The sequence below is a fragment of the Chiloscyllium plagiosum genome, unplaced genomic scaffold, assembly GCF_037043375.1.
Source record: "Chiloscyllium plagiosum isolate Xiang-an unplaced genomic scaffold, Cpla_swu_hap1 HiC_scaffold_6, whole genome shotgun sequence".
NCBI lineage: Eukaryota > Metazoa > Chordata > Chondrichthyes > Orectolobiformes > Hemiscylliidae > Chiloscyllium > Chiloscyllium plagiosum.
The window spans coordinates 70,692,688-70,718,112 of NW_028270144.1; the positions used below are offsets into that span (position 1 = coordinate 70,692,688).

Below are 25,425 nucleotides of genomic sequence, written 5' to 3' on the forward strand. Positions count from 1 at the left end.
TTTGAGGTATCCTCGGGATGTGAAAGGTGCTAATATAAATGCAAGATTGTTATTTTATGTTTAATAAAATTACGTGGAAACTCAGCAAGATTAGATTAGATTACTTACACTAGATTAGATTAGATTACTTACAGTGTGGATACAGGCCCTTCGGCCCAACAAGTCCACACCGACCCACTGAAGCGCAACCCACCCATACCCCTACATTTACCCCTTACCTAACACTACGGGCAATTTAGCATAGCCAATTCACCTGATCTGCACATCTTTGGACTGTGGGAGGAAACCCACACAGACACGGGGAGAACATGCAAACTCCACCCAGACAGTCGCCTGAGGCGGGAATTGAACCCGGGTCTCTGGCACTGTGAGGCAGCAGTGCTAACCACTGTGCCACCATGCCTCCCACTTTGAGATACTATGAATGGAACACTTGCAAGATCCAATGGAATAAAAAACATACAAACATTACTTAAGGAAAGAAATAACTTGGAACATTACACATTAAAATTATACATATTTCTAAAAAAATTTGATGATTACATTACTTGCCAGACTATATGATTACAATGAATGGGAATGTTGGTAAAATAATTTTATCACACAAAACGTTCAAGCAAATTTCATTGAGCTTTATTTCAGTAGTTGTCAACCAATCCAACATTCTTAAGGGAATGAAAGACGATACAGTCTATTATTTACAATGGATTTGTGTGGCGTTTTGGGGTTTGGAACAGGATTTCTAAACAGTTCTGCTTATGCAATGTAATTCCAAGAAATCTTTAATGCATGCAAGGATCATTAGTAGTACTCCCTAGGAACTTGTCTAAATCAAAACATACTATTATGGTCCAGCTAAATTGCACATTTCTGTGTTGTAACTTCACATAAACACACCTGAATAATTGCAATAATTGTATCCAACAGCTACCTAAAGTTAAAACAAGCATCAATATTCTAGACATCTTACAGAGCCAAAAATTGGAATGGAACAAAGAATATAGAAATAATGAAATTAATGAGTTAAATATTTTTACAGGATTTTTGGAAGATCATTTGCAAGTGAAAGCTGGCAAAGGATAGGTATAAGTCTGGAGAAACAGTGAAAGAACCTTAAAAGTAAAATAAAATGCAATGAGAAGCAAATATGACAATAAAAAGACGGAGGCAAAATGGAAGTAATGCATCAATATAGTTTCAAATGAAAGAAATCTTAACCTGAAAACAGAAAATTCTCCAGACAGACAACAACAAAAAGTATGTCAAAACCACTCTGTGCTGCCAACCATACTACCACATTCCCAACCTATATTAAGCAGGTTAAGTTGTTAAAGTCAAAGGTTTGACCAGAGGACTGCAAAGCACCCGGGAGATCTAATTGTATGCTTGTGCATTGACATTGGCTTGAACAATATAGGAAGTCAAAGACAGAGATTTCAAAATGGGAAATGGAGATGGTACAAGATTGGAAGAATTCTAAACTGTAAGAAGAGTAGTGTAGAGTACTAAGTATAGAATTGGCTTTGTTAGAATGTGCATAGATTTAATGAGCAAGGTAAGGCTAAGGATAACTCTAACAGATTTAACCTACACATTAAGAGCAAACAAACAACCAGGGAGAGAATAGGCCCCCTTAAAGATCAACAAAATTGCCCATATGTGGAACCACAGGAGATGGGAGAGATACCAAATATTTCATGTGAGCATTTACAATGGAGAAAGATATGGAGACTAGGGAGCTCAGGGCAATAAATCTTGAAGTCTTGAAAACAGCATATTGAGGCCAGCACCTCCCTGTTAACTCTCAACTGAAAGTTTGATCCTTCTAACATTTACTAAACACCATAATCTGGTAAAGTTACAAACTGATAGAAGCCTTCACAACATCTGATGTGCCCTCATTCAATCCTGACAAAGTTGCATGTTAGTAATGGCACTAGGAATGGATAGCTCTGGTTCAGACAGTGTTAGAAAATCATGTACTACTAAGGATGGCTACCCTGTACCTCCAATCTTTTAGCTGCAGTTAAAATTGCATTCACTCAAAAGCTGATGAAAACTGAACATATATTTATGCCACCAGTGCACCCTCAGAACATTTTGTTTTTCCCTTCACTTCCATTATGTCTGTGTACAGTCCTGAGGTCTCCAGCACAGGTGTAGGATACCTGCCTTACAGTGGTGCCTTTGAACAGGAATCCCTGGAGGTACTTGTAGGTGGAGAGTTCAAACACCCTATAAGCTAATAAAATATAGGAGCAAATGTAAGACATTTGGCCTAACACATCTGCTTTACTATTCAAAGAGATCATGGCTGATTTGTTGGTCCTCAACTCCACTTTCCTGCCATTTCCCTATAACCTTTGATTCCCTTACTGATTAAGAATCTGTCTATCTCAGCCTCGAATATACTTAATAACCTTAGCCTCCAGAGTCTTCTGTGGTAAAGAATTCTGTAGATTCACTATATACTGAGAGTTGAAATCCTGCTTTATCACTGCCCTAACTTGACACCATCGACTTTGAGATTATTCCCTCTGGTCCTAGACTCTCCCACAAGGGACAACAACCTCTCAGCATCTACTCTGTCAAGTCCACTATAAATTTTATATGTTTCAGCAAGGTCTCCTCTCATTCTTCTAAACTCTAATGAGCTCTAACTTACTCAACCTCCCCTCGTAAGAAAATATCTCTATACCCATGATCAACCTAATGATTCCTTCTCTTGTTTGCCTGAGTGTGTCCTGCCAAGATGGAGTTTCACCCTCCTTGGCTTGAAATCCCACAGGATTAACCATGACAGACAAAATAGAATTGGAGGGGCCAGGCATCTCTGCACTGTCCTGAAAGGTTCTCTGGCTCAGTACCTACTGGGAGCATCTTGTCCCCTTGAGAAGAAGGGGCACTTGCAATAAGGTCAAAGTCTATTATACCCCTGTAATTTTGCTGTTGGCTATGTATCAATGGCTGGAGTGATAGATTGCATACATCCATCTCACGCCGTGTGGTAAATCTGGGTCTCCATGGATTGGGAATCTATCCACAGAGGCAGCATGAAGCTTGCCTATCATAGCACAGCACAAAAGCATTGGTGGATTCTTCAATCTTTGAGTCAGTTTCCTGAACATCTTAACAAACTTGCCTGCTGCATCTATGACGGCTTGTGGATCTGAATGGAGTCCTTAATGGCTGACAACACAGGGTCCTCTCCTGCCTGGAGTTGAGCAGATGTCTAGCAGTCCTCTGAGTGCCAGCGATTTGGATGTTTCTCAACCAGCTGTGGAGACAGGGAAGCGGTGTGCTCATCAGATTGTGCTCCTAATTGTACTCCAGCTAAAGTACCCCCCAAGATGTCAGCAAGCTGGTAGAAGATGCTGAAGATAGCCTTGCCACTGTTTCCTCTGAGAGATCTGTGGCTTCCTCAGGGTTAGAGGAGATAATACCCTGAAGGGATGATGTCTTCCATGTGGTTACTGCACAGATGCCATGGGTGCTCATAGGAGATGGGAGAGAATGAGTTGCGAAAAAAGAAGTGTCAATGTTTGGGTAGGTTAAGATTATATGCAGAATGGCAGTAATGAAACAGCAATGCAACATGTGACAATGGACCTTATTTGGTTACTGGGACATGTAGGTCTTAGCATTACCATGAATGGTCATGGTCCTCTCCATTTAGAGCAAGGATTTCTCCTCATAAGGAGTAAGGAGATGAATATCAGGCACACTGTTACCTGTCTTGGCTCCTAGAATAAAACAATGGGGGGATTTGAGTGAGATGAAAGTGCCAGACATAGCTCTTAAAGCTGGTGCAGGTGACATAAATGGTGTGCAAAGTGAGTGAGCAAACAGTGCAGAGGGCAAACAGGACTAGCAGGTTGGAGGAAGGGTGGTGGGCTCAGAGAGAGAAGATGCTGAATTCATTAGAGAATGTGAGAATGGCAGAACATTAATCTTGCTAGGTGGTGTTGTAGTTGTAGAATTAGAATGAGTGTGAGTTGGCAGAATGAAGATGGTGGCATGTACCTTTGCAGAGTACAGAAGATCATTAAACTTCTACATATACATTACTTCCTCTGGATCAGCTATATTACACTGACCGAGATATCAACTTCAGATTAGACTGGCACGGTTTGATGCTGTGGTCTCCTCTAGCAGTGCAGAGGAAAGAGGACAGCTGTGGGAGCAAAATTGACACAAAACTGTATGGAAGCCATTTTTGGCACAAAACAATTTTTGCAGTAAAATGTAGCTTGCTAGTAAAGTGTTGTTTGAGCCCTGCCTGAGGAATTCTGTTTTGATAGTCTGACCTTGTTGATGCAGGCTGTCTATGCTACTCATGCCATTTGATAATTCTGCTCCACAGAATGAAGTATTGTTTTTCTCTGCCCCTTATCTTGTTCTAGCCTCGCTGAACCTGCAGTATAATGTAACATTCAGTTTTGTAGATATTAAGAAATGTAGATCTGGACAATGTATGTGAACCTTACGACTGCCCCTAGATTGTGTAATTAATGGACAGTGGGCTTGTATTTTACGATATAACTTGTAACATTCTGTGTTTCATTGGAACTGTGACAGACTTCTTTGAATAAAGATGTAATTCTCTATGGCCAAGAATAAAAGCTAGTTAATTGCTTAAGGTCTCCTCTCCTGACTACTTTGTTTTAAATGATTTGGCATAAAATTTACTTTTCCCCCAATAACAGCTCTTCTCTCCATCACCCTGTCCACCAGCAAGTCCAGGACCCTGTCAGCAAATCAGGATGTCAACTTGCTTCTGTTGGCATTCTATACGGCAATTGTTCCAATACTGCAACTGTGAAGGGCATTTCCTAGCTGGGAGCAATTGACCAGGTTCACAGCTGAGGTTTACATGTGAACTAGTGGTAGGATTTGAGGAAGGTCCCAACAGTGGTCAATATTTCTGTTGATGCCGAGCACAAGATAGCATGTGAGTGGCACCATATTGATGCGGTGCATAAACATGAGGTAAAATTGAGTGAGAAAACTCAATAGGGATCACAGAAAGAAACCCTCTCTCTGACTCGCTGAAATTGCCATTTAGCCAATTTTTGCATGTGTGCATTTAGGAAGTTGATGTTTGTTGTGTTTACATTTCAGTTGTCGTGAAAAATAAACTTTAATCCTGTCTTTTGATTTAAACTCATAAAAAGCCTATTTTGTGACTATTTGTTAAGGTCCTAATATTCAAGGGGTTAAAATAATACACGAAAATGACATCTTGATTTGGTCAATCAAGCAATGAGAAAAGGGAAAATTTATACTACATTTCTCCCCATCCAGAGCAGAAGAAAGAGTTCTCAGAGCATTGTTAGTGAGTTGATGGTTAAACTTGGAGGGGATGGGGACGTTTTTTTAATTCATTCACAGGATAGAATGACAGTTATTGCCCATCCCTAACTGTTAAGAGGGCAGTTAAGAGTCAATCACATTGCTGTGGGTCTGGAGTCACATATAAGCCAGACGAGGTCAGGATGGCAATTTCTTTCCCTAAAGGACATTAGTGAACCAGATAATCAGCAATTTCCCAACAACTTGATTAGATACAAAAAAAACTGCAGATGCTGAAATCCAAGGAAAAGAAGCAGGCGGCTGGAAGAACACAGCAAGCTAGGCAACATCAGAAGGTGGAGAATGTTTTGGGTGTAACCCGTCTTCAGACTGGGGATGGGGGTGTCACAGGTAGAGGATACAACCTGGTTGGTCGATAGGAGGAACAAATCCCGAAATGCAGGATAAATTTTCCCTTTTCTCATTGCTGGGTTGACCAAATCAACATGTCATTTTTGTGCACTGTTTTAACCCCCCTGTCCTGAAGAAGGGTTACAAACAAAACGTTGACTTCTCCACCTCCTGATGCTGCCTGTGTTCTTCCAGCCTCCTGCTTGTGTACTAACTTCTCAACAATGACAATGGATTCACAGTCATCATTAGACTTCTAATTCCAGATGTTTATTTCACCAACTGCCATGGTAGGATTCAAACCCAGGCCCCCAGAACACTGCCTGAGTCATTGGATTAACAGTCAAGCAATAATACCACTAAGCTATCACCTCCCCAATGATTGGAAGCCATTGTCTATCTGTAAAAAACATTTAAAGGGCAAGTCGGACATATTAAAGAACAGAATATTTACCAAAGAGATTTTGAATTAGTTGAAATGTGTAGAGAATGGAGGATTGGATGTTAACCAGATAGCCACTGAAATAGTTAAGTCTGGAGACAGCATAGGAACAGATCAGCATTTCAGCTACATTCAGGTATAGACTTAGCTGAAAGTAGGCAGTGTTCGCCACTGAAATAATAGTTAAATAATACATCTTTCTATGGATACAAAAATTATACATTTTGGGAAGAAAAGGTTCTAACAACCAAGAGGTTAAAATATTTCCATATGTATTTTATGCACTAGTTTAAATATATTTATGCTGATATGAATATTGCTTATTAAGATAAATTTTGTTGAAAGTTTTTGTCTTGCACTTGTCAGGACAATTTACAACAGTACCAATGCAAGGAGGGGGAACCCCATATCACTGCATACAACATGAACACGTACCTGTACTGCAATTATTTTTAATCAATAAGTAACAGCCGCTTGCTGATATATTTCTCAACAGTTGATCAATCAGAGTCAACCTGCCTCGCTTAGAATCATTGTAATTGGTGCATTCTCTGTGGCCACTCCTCTACTAATCAGAGTCCACTTGATAATCAATCACCACTCTTCATTTATGCAGTACAAATGTTTATTTAGCCCCTTGAATTGGTATTCTTGTGAGATACGCAGATAAGTGCACAACAAAAAACTTTTGACACAACGTTTTTTTCAGCAACGTCGGTACCACCAAATGACTATTTGCTTATAAAGACATGGTCCATGCATTAGCTAGCACACTAAAATATCAGAATCATGATGCAAGGAAGCTCAGATACACATTCCTCAAAGTAGTTAGTGAAATAAAATCTGGGGTTTTTTTTGTCATATTACCTTTTAATGTTACATAATGCATTTATCAGTAGGTTGACATAAAAGTTTATAAATAACAGTTGCTGGTAGCTTAATCTATTAATTGGAATGCTTGATGTATGCGTATCAAGATTCACCATCTTTGCAAATTTTTTACTATATTATTCAGCAATTTCTATCAGTCACTGCAGGTGCTGAGTTCTCCAACCCAGAAGGATCAAAGGGAAAATGCTGCTCAGTCAAGTCTTCTGTTTGCCAGGAGGGAACTGAAATTAAATTCTCAAAAAGTACCAATTGTAACCTAGATAATTAATAAAACTGAAAAACAGGTATCCCTAAAAATGAATATTGTAGCTTTAAATGTGCAAATTTTAATACCTATTGTATTAAAAGACTTGTCCAATGTTTGTACCTAAACTCAACTAAATCAAATAAGTCACAAGAAAATTACTTTGCCAGTATCTATGACTGTTAAGTTTGTGACAGCAACAATCCAATATGGGGTCAAAAGACATTTACAACATTATTTTCCAAATTTATACTGTTCAGTAATTGCCTTCTACTGTACTTGTTCTTGGAAATATTTCACGACATTTTGAAGGCCTGAAATGGCTCTTTTGATGTGTTCCATGCATTACACTACTGCTGATCTACTTCTAAAATATTGTTATTCTTGGGTCCATTTATTATTGCGTACATGCATGTATTAAACTGTTGTTTCAAGGTTTGTTTCACTCCACGTGCCTTCACTGACCTCTGCTGGTGATAGCATTAAAATGTCCAGTGTTTAATGAAAAACTCCAAACAATAACGTAAACCTTCATTGCACCCCTATTAGGCAGAGTACTTTGCTAAGTTAGTTTAACAAAAACTCTGGTTCATCATAACCGAACAGTTTGAAATCTCCTTGGAAACGAGCATGAAGGCGTTTTATATCCCGTTTGCTGATTCCGGAAAAATACTGCTCAACCTTGGTTCTGTTGTATGCTGTAATACCTGATGGAATTGGTGGATAGGATACCAAGTTACTCATTCCTGCTTTTTTTAAAATGTATGGAGCATCCTTTTCCAGAGTTTCATGATGTCCTATGATATTATACTTGATTCCACAAGGTGCACAAAGCTCTACATACGTAGCCCAGTGAATAATGGGTTCTCCTATTTTAATATCAAGCCACTTATGGTTCGGGTCACCTAAATAGCGAATAAAATCATCAAATTGTAATCCTTTAGTTTCAGTGCGATTTCTTCTATACTTCTGAATAATAGCTGGAGCAATGTTATATCTGTACCACGGTTCAAATCGAGGATTCTTTAGAAACTTGTCTTTGAATGCAGAAATAAGTCTTTCAAAGGGATCTCTAACAATGAAGAATTTGAAGTACGTCTTCAATCTGAAAGAAATCAAAAAATGAAAGACATGAACATGATAGTGTGATCTGGCACTCTTAAAAAATGTTCTAAGAAAAAAGTAACATCAAAACTGTGAGTGATTCAGTAAGAAAAATACTGCATTTGTGCTCAATAAATTAGATCATTTATTTGAGTTATCAGGATATACTTTGTGTGGAAACATTGTCAAATTAAATTTACTTCAACCTTTTTGTTATTTCTAGTTCACTGTATGATGACAAACGAGGTAGGCCATTCCTCTCATGATTATGGATCAAAGGTTCAGGAATGTCTTTAATAGATTTAAATTCTCCTGTAAAATAAAAAGATGTTAAGTACATTATTTTCACATTCCAAAATCAAGTACTCAAAAGTACGTCAGACAGAAATAGGGCATTAGGTCGAATAGGTCCACATTTGTGTTTATTCTTCATCAAAGCCTCCTCCACCCTTTTTTAAATCTAATGCCATCAATATACACATATTCTCCCTCATGTTTATCTATCTACCCCTTAAATGCAACTTTAGTATTTACCTCTAGTGCTCTTACAGAAGTAAGTTGTAAAGTAAGGCAAAGACATGGAGAGATTCAGAAATGGATTTCTTGTATTGGTTCACAGCATGCCAATTGAGGTAAATAAAGACAGTAGCAATGCATAAATAGGATTTAGTGTAGAACGGAATTTGGTAATTTTAATATTGGATGAGATGGTCGTAATAAAAAGTGCTGGCTGGGCATTGTGAAAGAATGATCTCCAAAGTAATTGGAGAAGATGTGAAAGTAGAGGTGGGTGATCTTATTTATTTAGCCATGATCACATGGATTTGAGCCACTTGAAATTAACCTTTAGGTACCACCTTTTATGTTCCAGTTATTTGAGCTATGCTTTAATTCTATTCATCCAGATAAAAATCACACAACACTAGGTTAGAGTCCAACAGGTTTAATTGGAAGTACACTAGCTTTCGGGGTGACACTCCTTCATCAGGTGATAGTGGAGGGCTCAATTGTAACACAGAATTTATAGCAAAAATTTGCAGTGTGATGTAACTGAAATTATACATTGAAAAATTGATTGTCTGTTCAGCCTTTCATCTGTTAGAATACAGTGATAGTTTCACTTCTTTCATGTGTATTCATCCAGAAGATGACATGACCTAGAAAAGAGCCCTAGCCAATTCCTTTTGATATATACAGTGCAAGGATGTGAATAACACTCAGCACGAGTCAGTGGTCACTATGAGAAACAGGATTGGTCACACTTTGACAGGAGGTCCCAAAGTTAACTATGAGTAGCACAGGTTGGATGTGAAGGTATGGAATTGTTGACAGATAAAAGAGGGTAATAATTGATAAAAAGAGGTTTCAGAATGGCCAGCTGTACTTAAAGGTTGATAAACCCCCAGGATTGGAGAGGATACTGTAGAAAGTAAGAAAAGAAATTTTAAAGCACTGGTCATAATTTTCCAACTCTCTTCAGGTAATGTAAGGTAGAATTGTAAATTCTGCTAAAGGAATCTCTGTTCAAAGAAAAGTGCAAGGATAGAACAACAACCACTTGCCAATGAATTCAAGCTCAGGACTGCGAAAGCTATAAAAAATAATATTGGACAAAATTAACATTCACTTGGATTAGCATGGATTAATTGCAGAAAGACAACATGGGTGAATAGTATTTCACTAACTTGATTAAGATTTTTTAATGAGGTTGTAGTTATAGTAATTATAACTTGATGAGAGTAATGCAGTTGATGGTATGTACATGAATTTTCAAAAGGTGTTTCATACAGTGCCACATAATAGGCTTGCAAACAAATATGAAGGCCATGCAATTAAATTGACAGCATGGATGCAAACATGGCTGACTGACAGGAATTCTCGAGTAACGGTGAATGATTGCTGCTCGGATTGGAGGAAGCTATCTTGTGGAGTTCCCCAGGGGCCTAAACCAGGACCATTGGTATTCTTGATATCGATAAGGATATAGATTGGATGCGAAGGGCACAATTTCATAATTTGCAGATTACACAACTTTGAAACTGTGTGGTCTGAGAGATTGATACTGACAAACTTTAAGAGGACATAGCTAAACTGGTAGAATCAGTAGGCATGTTGCAAATTAAAACTAATGCAAGGAAGTGTGAAGTTCTTCAAAATAAAATTTTGGAAATGGTTTCAAATACTGTAAAAGGTTATCCTACACTTTACATTATCCTTCAGATAGCTTCAAAATTAGGGTGAAAACAGCTAAGTGACACACTCAGCATCACAACACTTTTACCATAATCAAAAAACAAATCACTGGAAAATCTCAACAGGTCTGACAGCATCTGTGGAGAGAAATCAGAGTTGACGTTTTGAGTCCAATGACCCTTCACAACAGAACAACACTTCTACCATCCAAATGGATCTCTTGAACATTTAGGAGTTTAGGGGCATTCTTAAGAGAGATATCAGGAAGGCAATAAGAGACCTTGGCAAATAAGGTTAAGGATAATCCAAAGACATGCTAAAAGTACATTAACAGCAAGACAGCAACTAGAGAGAGTAGTGCCTCTTAAAGATCAAAGTGGTCATCTTTGTGTTGAACCTCAAGAGATGGGAGAGATATTAAATGATTATTTCCTGTCAGATTTTACTTTGGTGAAAGAAATGGAGGCTTGACAACTCAGAGAAATAAATATTGATGTTTTGAAAGCAGTTCACATGACAGAAGAGGAAATGCTGGAGGTCTTAGAAAATATAAAGGTGGATAAAACTCTGGGACCTGATCTAGTGTATTCCAGGACTTTAAGGGAAGTTAGGGAGGAAATAACAGGGACCCTTGCAGAAATATTTCTATCATCTATAAATGTGGGTGAGGTGTCGAATGACTGGAGAGTGGTTAATATTGTGCCTTTGTTTAAGAAGAGATGCAAGGACAAGCCACTTTGGTGGTCCGTATTGGAAGTGATTCTAAAAGATAGGATTTATATGCATTTGGAGAGGCAATGAATGATTATGGAGAGACAGCATGGCTTTGTGTGAGGGAAATCATGTTTCACAAACTTAATTAAGTATTTTGAGGAAGTAACCAAGAAGATTGATGAGAGTAGAGTGGTAGACATTGTTTACTTGGGCATTAATAAAGCCTTTGACAAGGATCCGCATGGTAGACTAATTAGTAAAATTAGACGACATGGGATTCAGGATGAGCTTGTCAACTGGATATCAAACTGGCTTAATGGCAGGAGATAGAGTCATGGTGGAGGGTTGTTTTTCAGACTGGAAGCTTGCGACCAGCAGTGTTCCACAGGAATCAGTGCTGGGTCCATGTTTGTTTCTCATTTATATAAATGATTCAGATGAGAATATAGAAAGTACGGATAGTAAATTTGCAGATGACACCAAGATTGGTGGTATAGTGGACAGTGAAGGAGATTACTTAAGATTCCAAACAGATCTTGATCAATTGGGTCAATGGGCTGAAGATGGAGTTTAATTTGGATGAACACAAGCTTTTGCATTTTGGTAAAACAAAGACAAGACTTATATAGTTAAAAGTAAGGTCTTAGTGTTATGGAACAATGAGACCTAGAGCTTCAGGTACAGAATTCTTTTAGAACACTGAACAATACAGCACTGATGCACATGACATCAGTGAGGCCTCTTCTGGAGTACTATGTCCCGTTCTGGTATCCGTTGTAGCAAGGATATTGTTAAATTGGAGAGGGTTCAGAAAAGATTCACCAGGATGTTGCTGGGAAAGAAGGGTTTGAGTTATAAGGAAAGGCTAGATAGGCTGCGGCTTTTTTCACTGGGGCGTAGTAGGTTGAGAGGTGACCTTATACAGGTTTATAAAAGAATGAGGGGTGTAGGTAAGGTGAATGGCTTTTCTCTAGGGCCGGGGATTTCAGGACTAAGGGTCATATTTTTAAGGTGGGAGGAGAAATATTTTAAAAAGACATGAGGAGCAATTTTTTTTTTTACACAGAGGGTAGTTCATGTGTGGAATGAACTTCCAGAGGAAGTGGTAAATGTGGGTATGGTTGTAATGTTTAAAAGATGTTTAGATAAATACACGAATAAGAAATGGTTGGAAGGATAGGGGCCAAGTGCAGAAAGGTGGGACTAGTTTAGTTTGGGACTATAGTCAGCATGGACTGGTTGGATCAAAGGGTCTGTTTCAGTGTTGTATGATTCCATTAACATTATGGTTATTAGGACATAGAGACACAAAAAAGCCTCAAAGGGTGCAGGAACAGATACCTGGGGAGATATGGCACAAATTGTTCAAGGTGGCAGACTAGATTGAGAAAGTATTTAATAAAGTATAACAAATCCTGGGCTTTATAATTGGATGCACAGAATACAAAAGCAAGGAAGTTTTGACAAAACAGTTTTGTCTCAACAGGAATATTGTGCACAAGTCTGGTCAAAATGCTTTCAGGGGACAAAGAAGGCTTATACAAGGTCCAAAGCAGATAAATGAGATTCACGTTCTAGGACTGAGGGTCATCCATAGCCTGGGTATATTGGGGATTGCTCTCCTTACAGAAGAGAAAGTTGAACAGAGATTTCACGGGGCCGATCAAAGTCACGAGGAGTGTACATAGAGCATGTGGGGAAAAGCAATTCCCACGAGTGCAAAGGTAAAGAAACAGAAAACACTCAGGTGAATATTTAAATGGATCAACATTAATATGATGAAAAAGAGTTTTAAGCAATGAATAATCCGGAATTGATAAACACGAAGGAAAGAACATTTGTGGGACTATGAGGCGAGGGATGGCAAATGGGACTAGCTAAATTGCTCTTACAGAAGAACTGGCATAGATACAATGGGCGAAAACCATTCTCAGTTCCTATTAGATAACTTCTGAGTCAATAATAAATGGCTTCAGGATTTTCATGATATCTACTGATGGAATTAAATGGGCTGAATAAGAAAATTTTTGAGGTGAAATGGCCATTGTAGTGATGTGTCTTTCTATGCATTGTTGCTGTGTGTGTCACTTAGCTGTTTTATCCCGAGTTTTGAAGTGGTCTAATGTGTGCTGTCAAGTGCAGGAATAACATATTTGCTAGGTATACACTTTACAATATTTGAAAACATTTTCCACATTAAATTTCCAAATTTTTTGAAAAATGTGGCAAGCTGAAGTTTTAAAAAGTTGCAGTGATAAAATTAGTGACAAAAATATTTCAAAACATTGTGGCTTCAAGCATGCTAATTTTTCAGATTATTTTGTTTAAAGTCATACTTGTGAGTTATTTCAAACTTCAGGGATTTTTTTTACAAATATATCTAATCAAATATAACATTTTGAGGGGAATAATATAAAATCATAAAGTGTTGAATTAGTGTCAACAATTTTTCTTTCAGCTTATGAAATGCATATTCTACATATGAAACAGGAAAACCCTTTTAGCAAATGTCTCAACTCCAACTGGATAATTTGTGAACAGCTATGAGCAGTTTCAGAGTCATCAATTGTGGAAATGTGCATCAAACATTTATGTAAAACTTGCTGTCAAAGCATTACATTTCCCAGAAATACAAATAAGTAATGCATGTTCACTTGCATTCAAACTAGGAAAAAATATATAGTTTTATCATGAGGATTAATAGAAGTAATAAAACATTTGAGATCCTCCCTCGAAGCTTTAACTGTGCTCAAAATCAACAAACATCACCAGCTCTCTGGTATTTCATTCAAGTGATCGTTTTCTTGTGTGAGCAAGCAAAATATGAAGCATTTCTAGCCTTATTATGATGATATTTTGGATCCATTATTACTATTGACATGGGCATAATGTCGGCGAAAGTGAGGACTGAAGATACTGGAGATCAGAGTGGTGCTGGAAAAGCACAGCAGGTCAGGCAGCATCCAAGGAGCAGGAAAAACTGACGTTTCGGGCAAAAGCCCTTCATCAGGATTCCAAAACGATGATTTTCCTGCTCCTTGGTTGCTGCCCGACCCATGGGCATAATGTCAGCTACTGCTAACTGCAATATGTACAGAAATTACATTAGTTCAGCTATTTGTACCTTGGACTGAAGCAGAAACATTAGTAGTTATCGAATTCCTTGCACTGTTGCCATTGTATATAGATAGGAGCCTGTCTGCCAAGTAATTTAAAAGATTTGCCACACATCAGTGATAATGTCCTTCTCACTTAACTCCAAATCCCCCAGCTGATACGTGCCGTGCACCGTGATTGCTGATACGTGCCGTGCACCGTGATTGTTGTGTTTTCCTGAGCCAAAACTAAAAGTCAATCAATCACTGCACTAGTTCCAGAACATAGGGTGGCAATGCATTAAAATAAAAACGGAAATCTGGAAACAATCAGAATGTCTGTCATCATCTTTGAAAAGTGAAAAATGAAAAAAGAGAAACATTTTAGGTTTTATGATCCTTTGTTAGACACTGAAGGTTTTACATGAATACCTAATATGAAGGAAATAGAGCAAGTGTAAGTAGGTGAAGGAAAATGACCACACACACAGGAGAAGAATGATTTGTAAGGTGATGAGATGGAATACATGAGATGATAAAATGACAGAAGTTTAATTGGATTTTCCTCCTCATGGAGGAAATTACTTTGCCATTAAATGAGTTCTGTAAAGGAACTGATTCCCAATAGACAGAGTTACTCAACACCATTGTGCCAAATAAAAAGAAGCTTTTAAATTAATAAAAGCACAGCTGATTCAATGTTTTAAATGATGGAAAACAGGGTAATGGAGAGTATAAAAAGGATGAATCACTCCTTTATACATCCCAGAATACAGGAAATTCAAAGATAGAAATAATAAATAATATGACATGACTCACAAATTCAGTTACTAGAAAATTTCATGCCAGTCACTACAGCCAAAGTTGGGAAAGTGCATTCTGAGACACAAAATATATCTGCACTTGGAAAGAAATGGATTAATCAGAGATAGTCAACAAGGATCTGTTAAGATGTCATGTTAGGCAAACTTGACCCTTTTTGAAGGTAACCAAGTGTGTTGATGAAGGTAATGCATTTGATATGGTTTAAATGAATTTTAGGAAGGCTTTTGATAAGATCCGTTATGGCAGATGGGTCAAGAAAATAAGAACCTATGATACCCAAGGTAAAACGGCACAATGGATCCACAATTGGCTGACAATCAGGAAATAGAGATATTGGTTGGGGATGTTTGTTTCCAGTGTGGTTCTGCTAGGTTTGGTGGCTTGGCCCTTGCTGTTTGTGGTGTAATTAATGATTTGGGCTTAAATTGAGAGTTACTGTCATAGAGATGTACAGCATGGAAACAGACCCTTCGGTCCAACCCGTCCACGCCGACCAGATATCCCAGCCCAATCTACTCCCACCTGCCAGCACCCGGCCCATATCCCTCCAAACCCTTCCTATTCATATACCCATCCAAATGCTTCTTAAAAGTTGCAATTGTACCAGCCTCCACCACATCCTCTGGCAGCTCATTCCATACACGTACCACCCTCTGCATGAAAAAGTTCCCCCTTAGGTCTCTTTTATATCTTTCCCCTGTCACCCTAAACCTATGCCCTCTAGTTCTGGACTCTCCAACACCAGGGAAAAGACTTTGTCTATTTATCCTATCCATGCCCCTCATAATTTTGTAAACCTCTATAAGGTCACCCCTCAGCCTCCGACGCTCCAGGGAAAACAGCCCCAGCCTGTTCAGCCTCTCCCTGTAGCTCAGATCCTCCAACCCTGGCAACATCCTTGTAAATCTTTTCTAAACCCTTTCAAGTTTCACAACATCTTTCCGATAGGAAGGAGACCAGAATTGCACGCAATATTCCAACAGTGGCCAAACCAATGTCCTGTACAGCCGCAACATGACCTCCCAACTCCTGTACTCAATACTCTGACCAGAGGGGATGATCAGGAAGAATATGGACAACATGAAAATCAGTATGGCAGCAAATAGTTAGGAAGATAACCGTAAACTGTAGAGGCATATCAATGGATTGGTCAGATGAGTAAAACAGTGAAAAATGGAAATCAAGCTGGAAAAGTGTGAGGGAATGCACCTGGAGAGGGTTCACAGGCAAAGGGTTACACAATGAATTGTAGGACATGAGAAAGTATTGAAGATCAGAAGGACTTTGCTGTAATATTAACAGATCCCCAGAGGTAGCATAGCAGATAGTTAAGGTAGTTAAGAAGGCATATGAGATACTTGGCTTTATTAGGCAAGGCATGGAATACAAGAGCAGAGAAGTTATGCTGGAAGTTTATAAAACAATGGTTAGGTTACAACTGGAGTACTGCGTGAATTTCGAGTCACCAAACTATAGGAAGAATGTGATTACACAAGAAAATGCTGCCTGGCCTGGAGGATCTGAGCTATGAAGAAAAATAGGTTAGGCTGGGCTTGTTTTCCTTGGAGCAGTGAAAATTGAGAAGGGAACTAGTAAAGATATGAGGGACATAGATAAAGTGGAAGCAACAGGAGATACAGATTTAAGGTAAGAAGTAGAAAGCTAAAGGGAGAGTGGAGGAGACATATTTTCACTCAGAGGGTAATGGGTGCATGGAAAGGTGATTGAGTCAGAAACATTGTAACATTTAAGCAGATTTAAGCTTATATTTTATGTTCCCAAAGCCTTCAGGATACTGACAAAGAGCTGGAAAAAGGAATTGGTGCAGTCAGATTTTTGTTGGCCAGTATGGACATGACTAGGAGAAAGTGAGGATTGCAGATGCTGGAAATCAGAGTCAAAAAGTGTGGCGCTGGAAAAGCACAGAAGGTCAGGCAGCATCCAAGCAGCAGGAGAGTCGACGTTTCGGGCATAAGCCCTTCATCAGGAACGTGGCGGTGGGGAAGGGGACTGAGAGACAAATAGGAGGGTGGGGGGTAAGGTAGCTGGGAAGGCGATAGGTGGGGGATGATAATGATAAGTCAGAGGGGAGGACAAAGTGGATAGGTGGCAATGAAGATGGACAGTTAGGACAGATCAAGAGGGCAGTGCCAAGTTGGAGGGTTGGATCTGGGATGAGGTGGGAGGAGGGGAGATAAGGAAACTGATGAAGTTGATGTTGACGCCATGTGGTTGACGGGTCCTAAGGCGGAAGATAAGGCGTTCTTCCTCTAGTCGTTGGGTAGCTTGGATTTGGCGGTGGAAGAGTTCCAGGACTTGCATGTCCTTGGCGGAGTTGAAGTGGTTGGCTACAGGGCAGTGGCGTTGTTTAGTGCATGTGTCCCAGAGATGTTCTCTGAAACATCCGCAAGTTGGTGTCCTGCCTTCCCAATGTAGAGGAGATCAAATCGAGAGCAATGGACACAGTAGATGAGGTGCTTGGATGTGCAGGAAAATCTCAGCTGGATGTGAAAAGATCCCTTGGGGCCTTCAGCGGAGGTGAGAGGGAAGGTGTGGGTGCAGGTTTTACACTGCTTATGGCGGCAAGGGAAGATGCCAGGAGTGGAGAGTCGGTTGGTGAGGGCATGGACCCAACGAGGGAGTCAAGGAGGGAATGGTCTCTGTGGAACGTACATAGTGGTGGGAAGGGAAATATATCTCTGATGGGGGGGGGGGGTCTGATTGTAGGAAATGGAGGATAATTCGCTGTATCCGGAGATTAGTGGGGTGGAAGGTGAGGACCGGGTTGGGAGGGGGGGGTTCTATCCTTGTTGTGGTTGGAGGGGTGGGGTTTAAGGGCGGAGGTGCAGGAAGTGGTGGAAATATGCTGAAAGGGACTGTTGATTACGTGGGGGTGGGGTGGACTTTACGGTCCTTGTAATAGCAGGCCATCTGGAATGTCCTGGAATGGTGCTGCTCCTCCTGGGAGCAGATTGAACGGAGGCAGAGTAATTGGGTTTAAGGGAACACATTTTTACAGGAGGGGGCTGTGGGAGGAGGTGTAGTCCATGTGGCTGTGGGAGTTGGTGGTTTGAAATAGACGTCCATGTTGAGCTGGTTGCTGAAGATGGAGATGAATAGATCAGGAAGTGGAGGGAGGTGTCCGGTGTCCAAGACGGTCAGGGTAGAAAGGTGTTCCTGAAGTTCATGAACTATTGAACCTCTTCGTGGGAGCATAAGGTGGCGCTGATACAGTCATCACCTGGACCAAGGAGGACAGGACAGTGTCAAGATATGAGGATATATGTTCGGGTGGGGCAGGAGTAGGCAGAGACAATTTGTCGACCGGGGCAATCAGGTTTGTTGACTTTGGGCAAGAGGTAGAACCGGGCAGTTGCGGGGTTCCGGGACTATGCGGTTGGAGGCTGTGGATGGGAGATCCTCTGAAGTGATGAGGTTGTAGATGGTCTGGGAGATAATGGTTTGGTGATGGTCGTGGTTGAGGGGGTAGTAGGTGGAGGTGTCCATGAGTTGGCACCTGGCTTCAGCAGTCTAGACTTTGGTGTGCCCATTGTACCATGGAGATGGACATGACTTCCAGGCAGTTCAACCCAGGTACTATCTAATTATTCTACTTTGTTGCTTTAATGTTTCTGGCATACATGCAGGCCACCATATGATAGGCAATGTACCTATGGTTCAAAAGTATTGAAGTTGGAGCTGCATCCCAAAATGTCATTTGTAGAATAAGGTCACTACTTTAAATTTACAGGCCAATAGAAGAAAAGATAAAAGGAATCAATCTTAAAGTTTTTTTTAATCTGACTGACTTGGTCTTTTGGCATTAAGGGCCTTAAAACCTGTAAGAAAAACCTGCACTGGGAAGTTACAAACTAAAGTTATATACTTACTCCAGAACATTCATTTACCAATAACCTTGTTGGTAGCAAAATATCACACTAGACACAATGCAAGTTTTTAGAATTACCATTTAGAACAATAAGAACTTTCTTCCACTGTGTATTGCCAACTTTTGGGGTTTGACAGAACAGAATTTTGTGCTTGTCACATACAAAAATACGGTCCAAGACAAACTTTGTGATAGGACAATATGTCAGATTCCGTAAAGATGCATTTCTGCAGACGTTCTTCAGAAGATTGAGGCGTTCAGCATGTACTGCATCCCAGTGAGGATCCAATTCATTCGGTGTACTTGGAGCAGGCTGGAAAGTAAAATAAAAATTTCTCTGTAAAGATCTTCACGTTGAGTCTTAAAATTATGTCTTTGAATGTGCTCACCATTAACAACCCAGTGTCAAGCTCATAAGTGTAGCTACAATGAGGTGAGAAGGCACAGAGAACACAGTAGGTGCTTCCCAGAGCACTAGGAGAAAATCAAAGAAAAGCAACCCTAAATGACTATTGTATATACCCTAAAGGTTGAACAAATTTGAGGGGATTGGTAGGGAAAGAGGGTATGTAACAGGGGCTGGACAGAAGGTAAGTGTATTGAATTGGGGAGGAGGAGAGACTTGAAGTGGGAAAGGAGTGTGGGAAATGATAGGAGGAATGACATGATGATAGGGGTGAATGGGTATTGAGAGAAATGAAGACAAGGAAACTATTTATCTAGATTTCTGCTACAGATCTTTATTTTTGAACCTGAGTAAGGTTACAACTTCCTGCCCTTAGACCCTAACATTTTCCTCAAATTATTCCTCTATTGGCCCATCACTTGAAAAGCAGTGACCATATTCTACGAATAACATTCTATGATGCTGCTCCAACCTTCAACCAGGGACAAATATTCTTGGTTCTGAATTTGTGCTGAACAGCATCTTCCTTCTGACTTGGGAAATGAAGTAGTATGTGTGCCAAGGCTGAATGGGAGGGAGAAAGGGAGGAAACACAATGGATTGCAGAAGAGATGGCAGTAGATTACTGAAGAGGAGAGAGGGGAGGGACATGATTAGAAGAGGAGGAAGTGGAAAAAAATGAGAATATAAAGCAGAAAGCAGAGGAAGAAATGGACTGAGGAAGGAGGAAGCAGATCCCTCTGCTCCTACATAACTGTTAGAACTTTATCCCTTATTTTATGTTGTCTGTCCATCTTTATTCATAGCAAAATGCATCAGCTCATACTTCTTTGCATTGGACATTCATATGCCATCTATCTACCTAATTCACCAACATGTCCTTTTGAAGTCCTACAGCATTCTCCTCAGACTTTACAAGGCTTTCAAGTTTTATATAATCTGCAAATTTTGAAATTGCCTTTGAAAAGGTCTAGATCATTAATATAAATCAGGAAAAGAAAGGATCCCACTACTGACCCCTGGGGAATGCCACCAAAATCTTTCCTTGCTTGAGAAATATACCATTATGCTTGACCATTATGCTTTGTTTATCATTCAGCCAAAAATTCTTGTGTGCAGTGCGCAGTTTCTTTAGCTGCCATGCCTGCTTTCCACAAATCTCTCCCTGTAATAGTTCCTCCCTTTATACAGAAAATATCCCAATTGGATAAAAGATCTTCTAATTCACCATGCCAGCACCAGATATCTATTAACACAAGATAGAGTAGCAGAACTCAGCCATTCGGCCCATCGAGTCTGCTCCACCATTGAATTATGGTTAATGTTTTGCAACCCCATTCTCCTGCATTCTTCCCATAACCCTTGAGCCCCTTACTAATCAAGAACTTATCTATCTCTATCTTAAGGACATTCAATGACTTAGCGTCCACAGCCTTCTGCAGCAATGAATTCCACAGATTAACCATCTTTTGGCTGAAAAATCTCCCCCTTCCCTCAGTTTTAAAAAGTCATTCCTTAACTTTGAGGCTGTACCCTCAGGTCATAGCCTCTCCTCCTAATGGAAACATCTTCATGTCCATTCTATCTATGCCTCCCAGTATTCTGTATGCTTCAATGAGAACCCCCTCATCATTAAATTCCATCAAGCACAGAACCAGAGTCCTCAATGCTCCTCACATAAGAAGCCTTTCATTCCCAGGATTATGTTGTAAACCTCCTCTGGACCCCTCCAAAACCAGATTAGATTAGATTAGATTCCCTACAGTGTGGAAACAGGCCTTTCGGCCCATCAAGTCCACACCGACACTCCTAAGAGAAACCCACCCAGACCCATTTCCCTCTAACTAAAGCACCGAACACTATGGGCAATTTAGCATGGCCAATTCACTTGACCTGCACATCTTTGGACTGTAGGAGGAAACCCGAGCACCCAGAGGAAACTCCACCCAGACAGTCGCCCAAGGCTGGAATCAAACCTGGGTCCCTGGGGCTGTGAGGCAACAGTGCTAACCACTGAGCCAGTGTGCCACTCAGCACGTCCTTACTTAGATATGGTGTCCAAAACTACTCTCAATACTCCAAATGTAGTTTGACCTAAGCCATATACAGCATCAACATTACATCCCTTGTATTCTGGCCTTCTTGAAATGGATGCCAACATTTCCATATCAAGAAATTACCAAGAAACCATTTCCAATAAGAAAATTAATAAAAAGAAAATAAATTGACAAAAGGTTTTGCAATGTCTCTCCTAGCCATTGTTCAAATATTTATGAAAAGCAACAATGTACATGCATTACAGTAATCCATAATTTCTTTGAACATTGACTACTGGTTAGGTACAGAGCATGTAGCAGGATGTGGAACATTCTGTGTAGGCTGAGCAATCTGACAGTATTTGGTGAACGTGTGACTAAAGTAACATCATTGGTTGAGAAGCGTTAAACTTCATGGGACACTGGCACCAATTCTGGGACAGGAAGGAACTATACCACTGAGATAAGCTACAACTGAACTGAGCTAGGATCAGGACCTTATCACAAAGGATAAATATATTAGATAGCAAAGGTACCATGAATAAGAGTTCAAAAACAAACCAAAAGGATAAAAGTACAGTAATAGTCAGAAATTGTGCTTTAAAAAAGATGGAAAGGAATCAAATCAGAAGGAAAGATGTGAGTGATACATATTACAGAAGGGGAGATTACGGTGTATAGTCTGAAACAGCATTCATGATGGTGTGATGATGATTTATTGCCATTTATACTCCAAAATGATCAGCACAGTAAAATACAGTGAAAAGCTTCAATTGTCACCACAGTCAGGTGCCATTTTGAAGGAATAAAATGAAATAGCTAAAAGAGAGTCCATCTTCGCTCCGCTGTTTCTGCCATGAGCCCTGAGTCAGCCGATCAACATCGCCTGCACTGCACCCCTCCACCGAGAGCTGCGTCTCTTCAGACACCATCTCTTTATCGCTGGGCCCACCTCACCGACAGGCTGACGATGCCGATTCCCTTGCTTGACCCACACTCGCCTCACAACCAGGAGACCCCAGTTCTGTTGGCAATGCCTCGCTGATAACCAGGAGTCCCAGCCTCTGGGCCTATCTCAACTAGGAGCTGCCACCACTGCCTCGCTGATAATGAGGAGTCCCCGTTCCAGTCCTCCCACAACCAGGAATCCATGCTTCAGCTGCCAGGTCAGGCTGCTGCCTAGCCAAGAGTCCTGCTCCAGTTGCCTCCGTGATGTCACCTTTTCTGCTGCCGCCAATGGAAGATGAAAAAAATGAAAAATAACAAAGCCAAAAAGCGCAAGGAAAAAAGGGAGGAAGCTGTCGGTCAGGAGCAGATGGGTCCAGGAGCCTAAATGCTGCCTACCTTACTGGTACCCCAACTTGTAGAACAAAAAGACAGAAAATATGGAACAAACTGAATAAATTGTATGTGCAGGTACAACTTGGAGAATATGACATGGTAGGCACTATGCAACTGCTAAAACAGCTTAAGACTGTGGTTAAAGGAGGAGTAGGCCTGATCAGAGACCATGAAGGAGACTTACTCATGAAGGCTGCATGGTTGAGGTGTTAAATCAATACTTTGCATTTGTCTTTACAAAACAGGAGGATGCTGACCAGGCTATGGTGACAGAGAAGGAAATTCTGTCACTATAAGGGTTATAGAGTCATAGAGATGTACAGCACAGAAACTGGCCCTTTGGTCCAACTCATTCATGCTGACCAGATATCCTCTATTAATCTAGTACCATTTGCCAGCATTTGACCCATATCCCTCTAAACCCTTCCTATTCATATATCCATCCAGGTGTCTTTCAAATATTGTAATTGTACCAGTCTCCACCACTTCCTCTGACAGCTCATTTAATATATGCACCACCCTTTAATAAGGAAGAAATAGAGTCATAGAGATGTACAGCATGGAAACAGACCCTTCGGTCCAACCCGTCCACGCCGACCAGATATCCCAGACCAATCTACTCCCACCTGCCAGCACCCGACCCATATCCCTCCAAACTCTTCCTATTCATATACCCATTCAAATGCCTCTTAAATGTTGCAATTGTACCAGCCTCCACCACATCCTCTGACAGCTCATTCCATACATGTACCACCCTCGGTGAAAACGTTGCCCCTTAGGTCTCTTTTATATCTTTCCCCTGTCACCCTAAACCTATGCCCTCTAGTTTTAGACTCCCCGACCCCAGAGAAAAGACTTTGCCTATTTACCCTATCCATGCCCCTCATAATTTTATAAACCTCTATCAGGTCACCCCTCAGCCTCCGACGCTCCAGGAAAAACAGCCCCAATCTGTTCAGCCTCTCCCTTTAGCTCAAATCCTCCAAAGTTTGTGCGAAGATTTGTAGCTCGGGTGCTCGTTGCTGTTCGCCGAGCTGGAAGTTTTTGTTGCAAACGTTTCGTCCCCTGGCTAGGCGACATCATCAGTGCTTGGGAGCCTCCTGCGAAGTGCTTCTTTGATGTTTCCTCCGGTGATTATAGTGGTCTGTCCCTGCCGCTTCCGGTTGTCAGTTTCAGCTGTCCGCTGTAGTGGTTGGTATATTGGGTCCAGGTCGATGTGTTTGTTGATGGAGTTTGTGGATGAATGCCATGCCTCTAAGAATTCCCTGGCTGTTCCCTGGCATTCATCCACAAACTCCATCAACAAACACATCGACCTGGACCCAATATACCAACCAGTACAGTGGACAGCTGAAACTGACAACCGGAAGCAGCAGGGACAGACCACTATAAACACCAGAGGAAACATCAAAGCAGCGCTTCGCAGGAGGCTCCCAAGCACTGATGATGTCGCCTAGCCAGGGGACGAAACGTTTGCAACAAAAACTTCCAGCTCGGCGAAAGAATCAAATCCTCCAACCCTGGCAACATCCTTGTAAATCTTTTCTGAACCCTTTCAAGTTTCACAACATCTTTCCAATAGGAAGGAGACCAGTATTGCACACAATATTCCAACAGTGGCCTAACCAATGTCCTGTACAACCGCAACATGACCTCCCAACTCTTGTACTCAATACTCTGACCAATAAAGGAAAGCATACCAAATGCCTTCTTCACTATCCTATCTACCTGAGACTCCACTTTCAAGGAGCTATGAACCTGCACTCCAAGGTCTCTTTGTTCAGCACCACTCCCTAGGACCTTACCATTAAGTGTATAAGTCCTGCTAAGATTTGCTTTCCCAAAATGCAACACCTCGCATTTATCTGAATTAAACTCCATCAGCCACTTCTCAGCCCATTGGCCTATCTGGTCCAGATCCTGTTGTAATCCGAGGTAACCCTTTTCGCTGTCCACTACACCTCCAATTTTGGTGTCATTTGCAAATTTACTAAGTATACCTCTTAAGCTCGCATCCAAATCATCTATGTAAATGACAAAAAGTAGAGGACCCAGCACCGAACCTTGTGGCACTCCACTGGTCACAGGCCTCCAGTCTGAAAAACAACCCTCCACCACCACCCTGTGTCTTCTACCTTTGAGCCAGTTCTGTATCCAAATGGCTAGTTCTCCCTGTATTCCATGAAATCTAACCTTGCTAATCGGTCTCCCATGAGGAACCTTGTCGAACGCCTTACTAAAGTCCATATAGATCACATCTACCGCTCTGCCCTCATCAATCTTCTTTGTTACATCTTCAAAACACTCACTCAAGTTTGTGAGACATGATTTGCCACGCACAAAGTCATGTTGACTATCCATAATCAGTCCTTGCCTTTCCAAATACATGTACATACTGTCCCTCAGGATTCTCTCCAACAACTTGCCCGACGTCAGGCAAGGTCTATAGTTCCCTTGCTTGTCCTTATCACTCTTCTTAAACTATGGCACCACGTTTACCAACCTCTAGTGTTCCAGCACCTCACCTGTGACTATCAATGAT

The 25,425-nt window shown here is 40.7% G+C and overlaps 1 protein-coding gene across 3 annotated transcripts in view; it reads right to left on the bottom strand.

Moving 5' to 3' along the window:
* Positions 1-611: 611 nt before the first annotated feature.
* The window catches only part of chst10 (carbohydrate sulfotransferase 10), a 64,812-nt gene continuing 39,998 nt past the window's right edge, over positions 612-25,425 (bottom strand). For all 3 annotated transcript variants that reach the window (XM_043691697.2, XM_043691694.2, XM_087988091.1), the window contains 3 exons: positions 19,179-19,413; positions 8,591-8,696; positions 612-8,385 (listed from right to left, as the gene is read on the bottom strand). In XM_043691697.2, the coding sequence (XP_043547632.1) occupies positions 7,848-8,385; positions 8,591-8,696; positions 19,179-19,413 (879 nt within the window). In that variant the 3' untranslated portion in view covers positions 612-7,847. The remainder of the gene's footprint in view (positions 8,386-8,590; positions 8,697-19,178; positions 19,414-25,425) is intronic.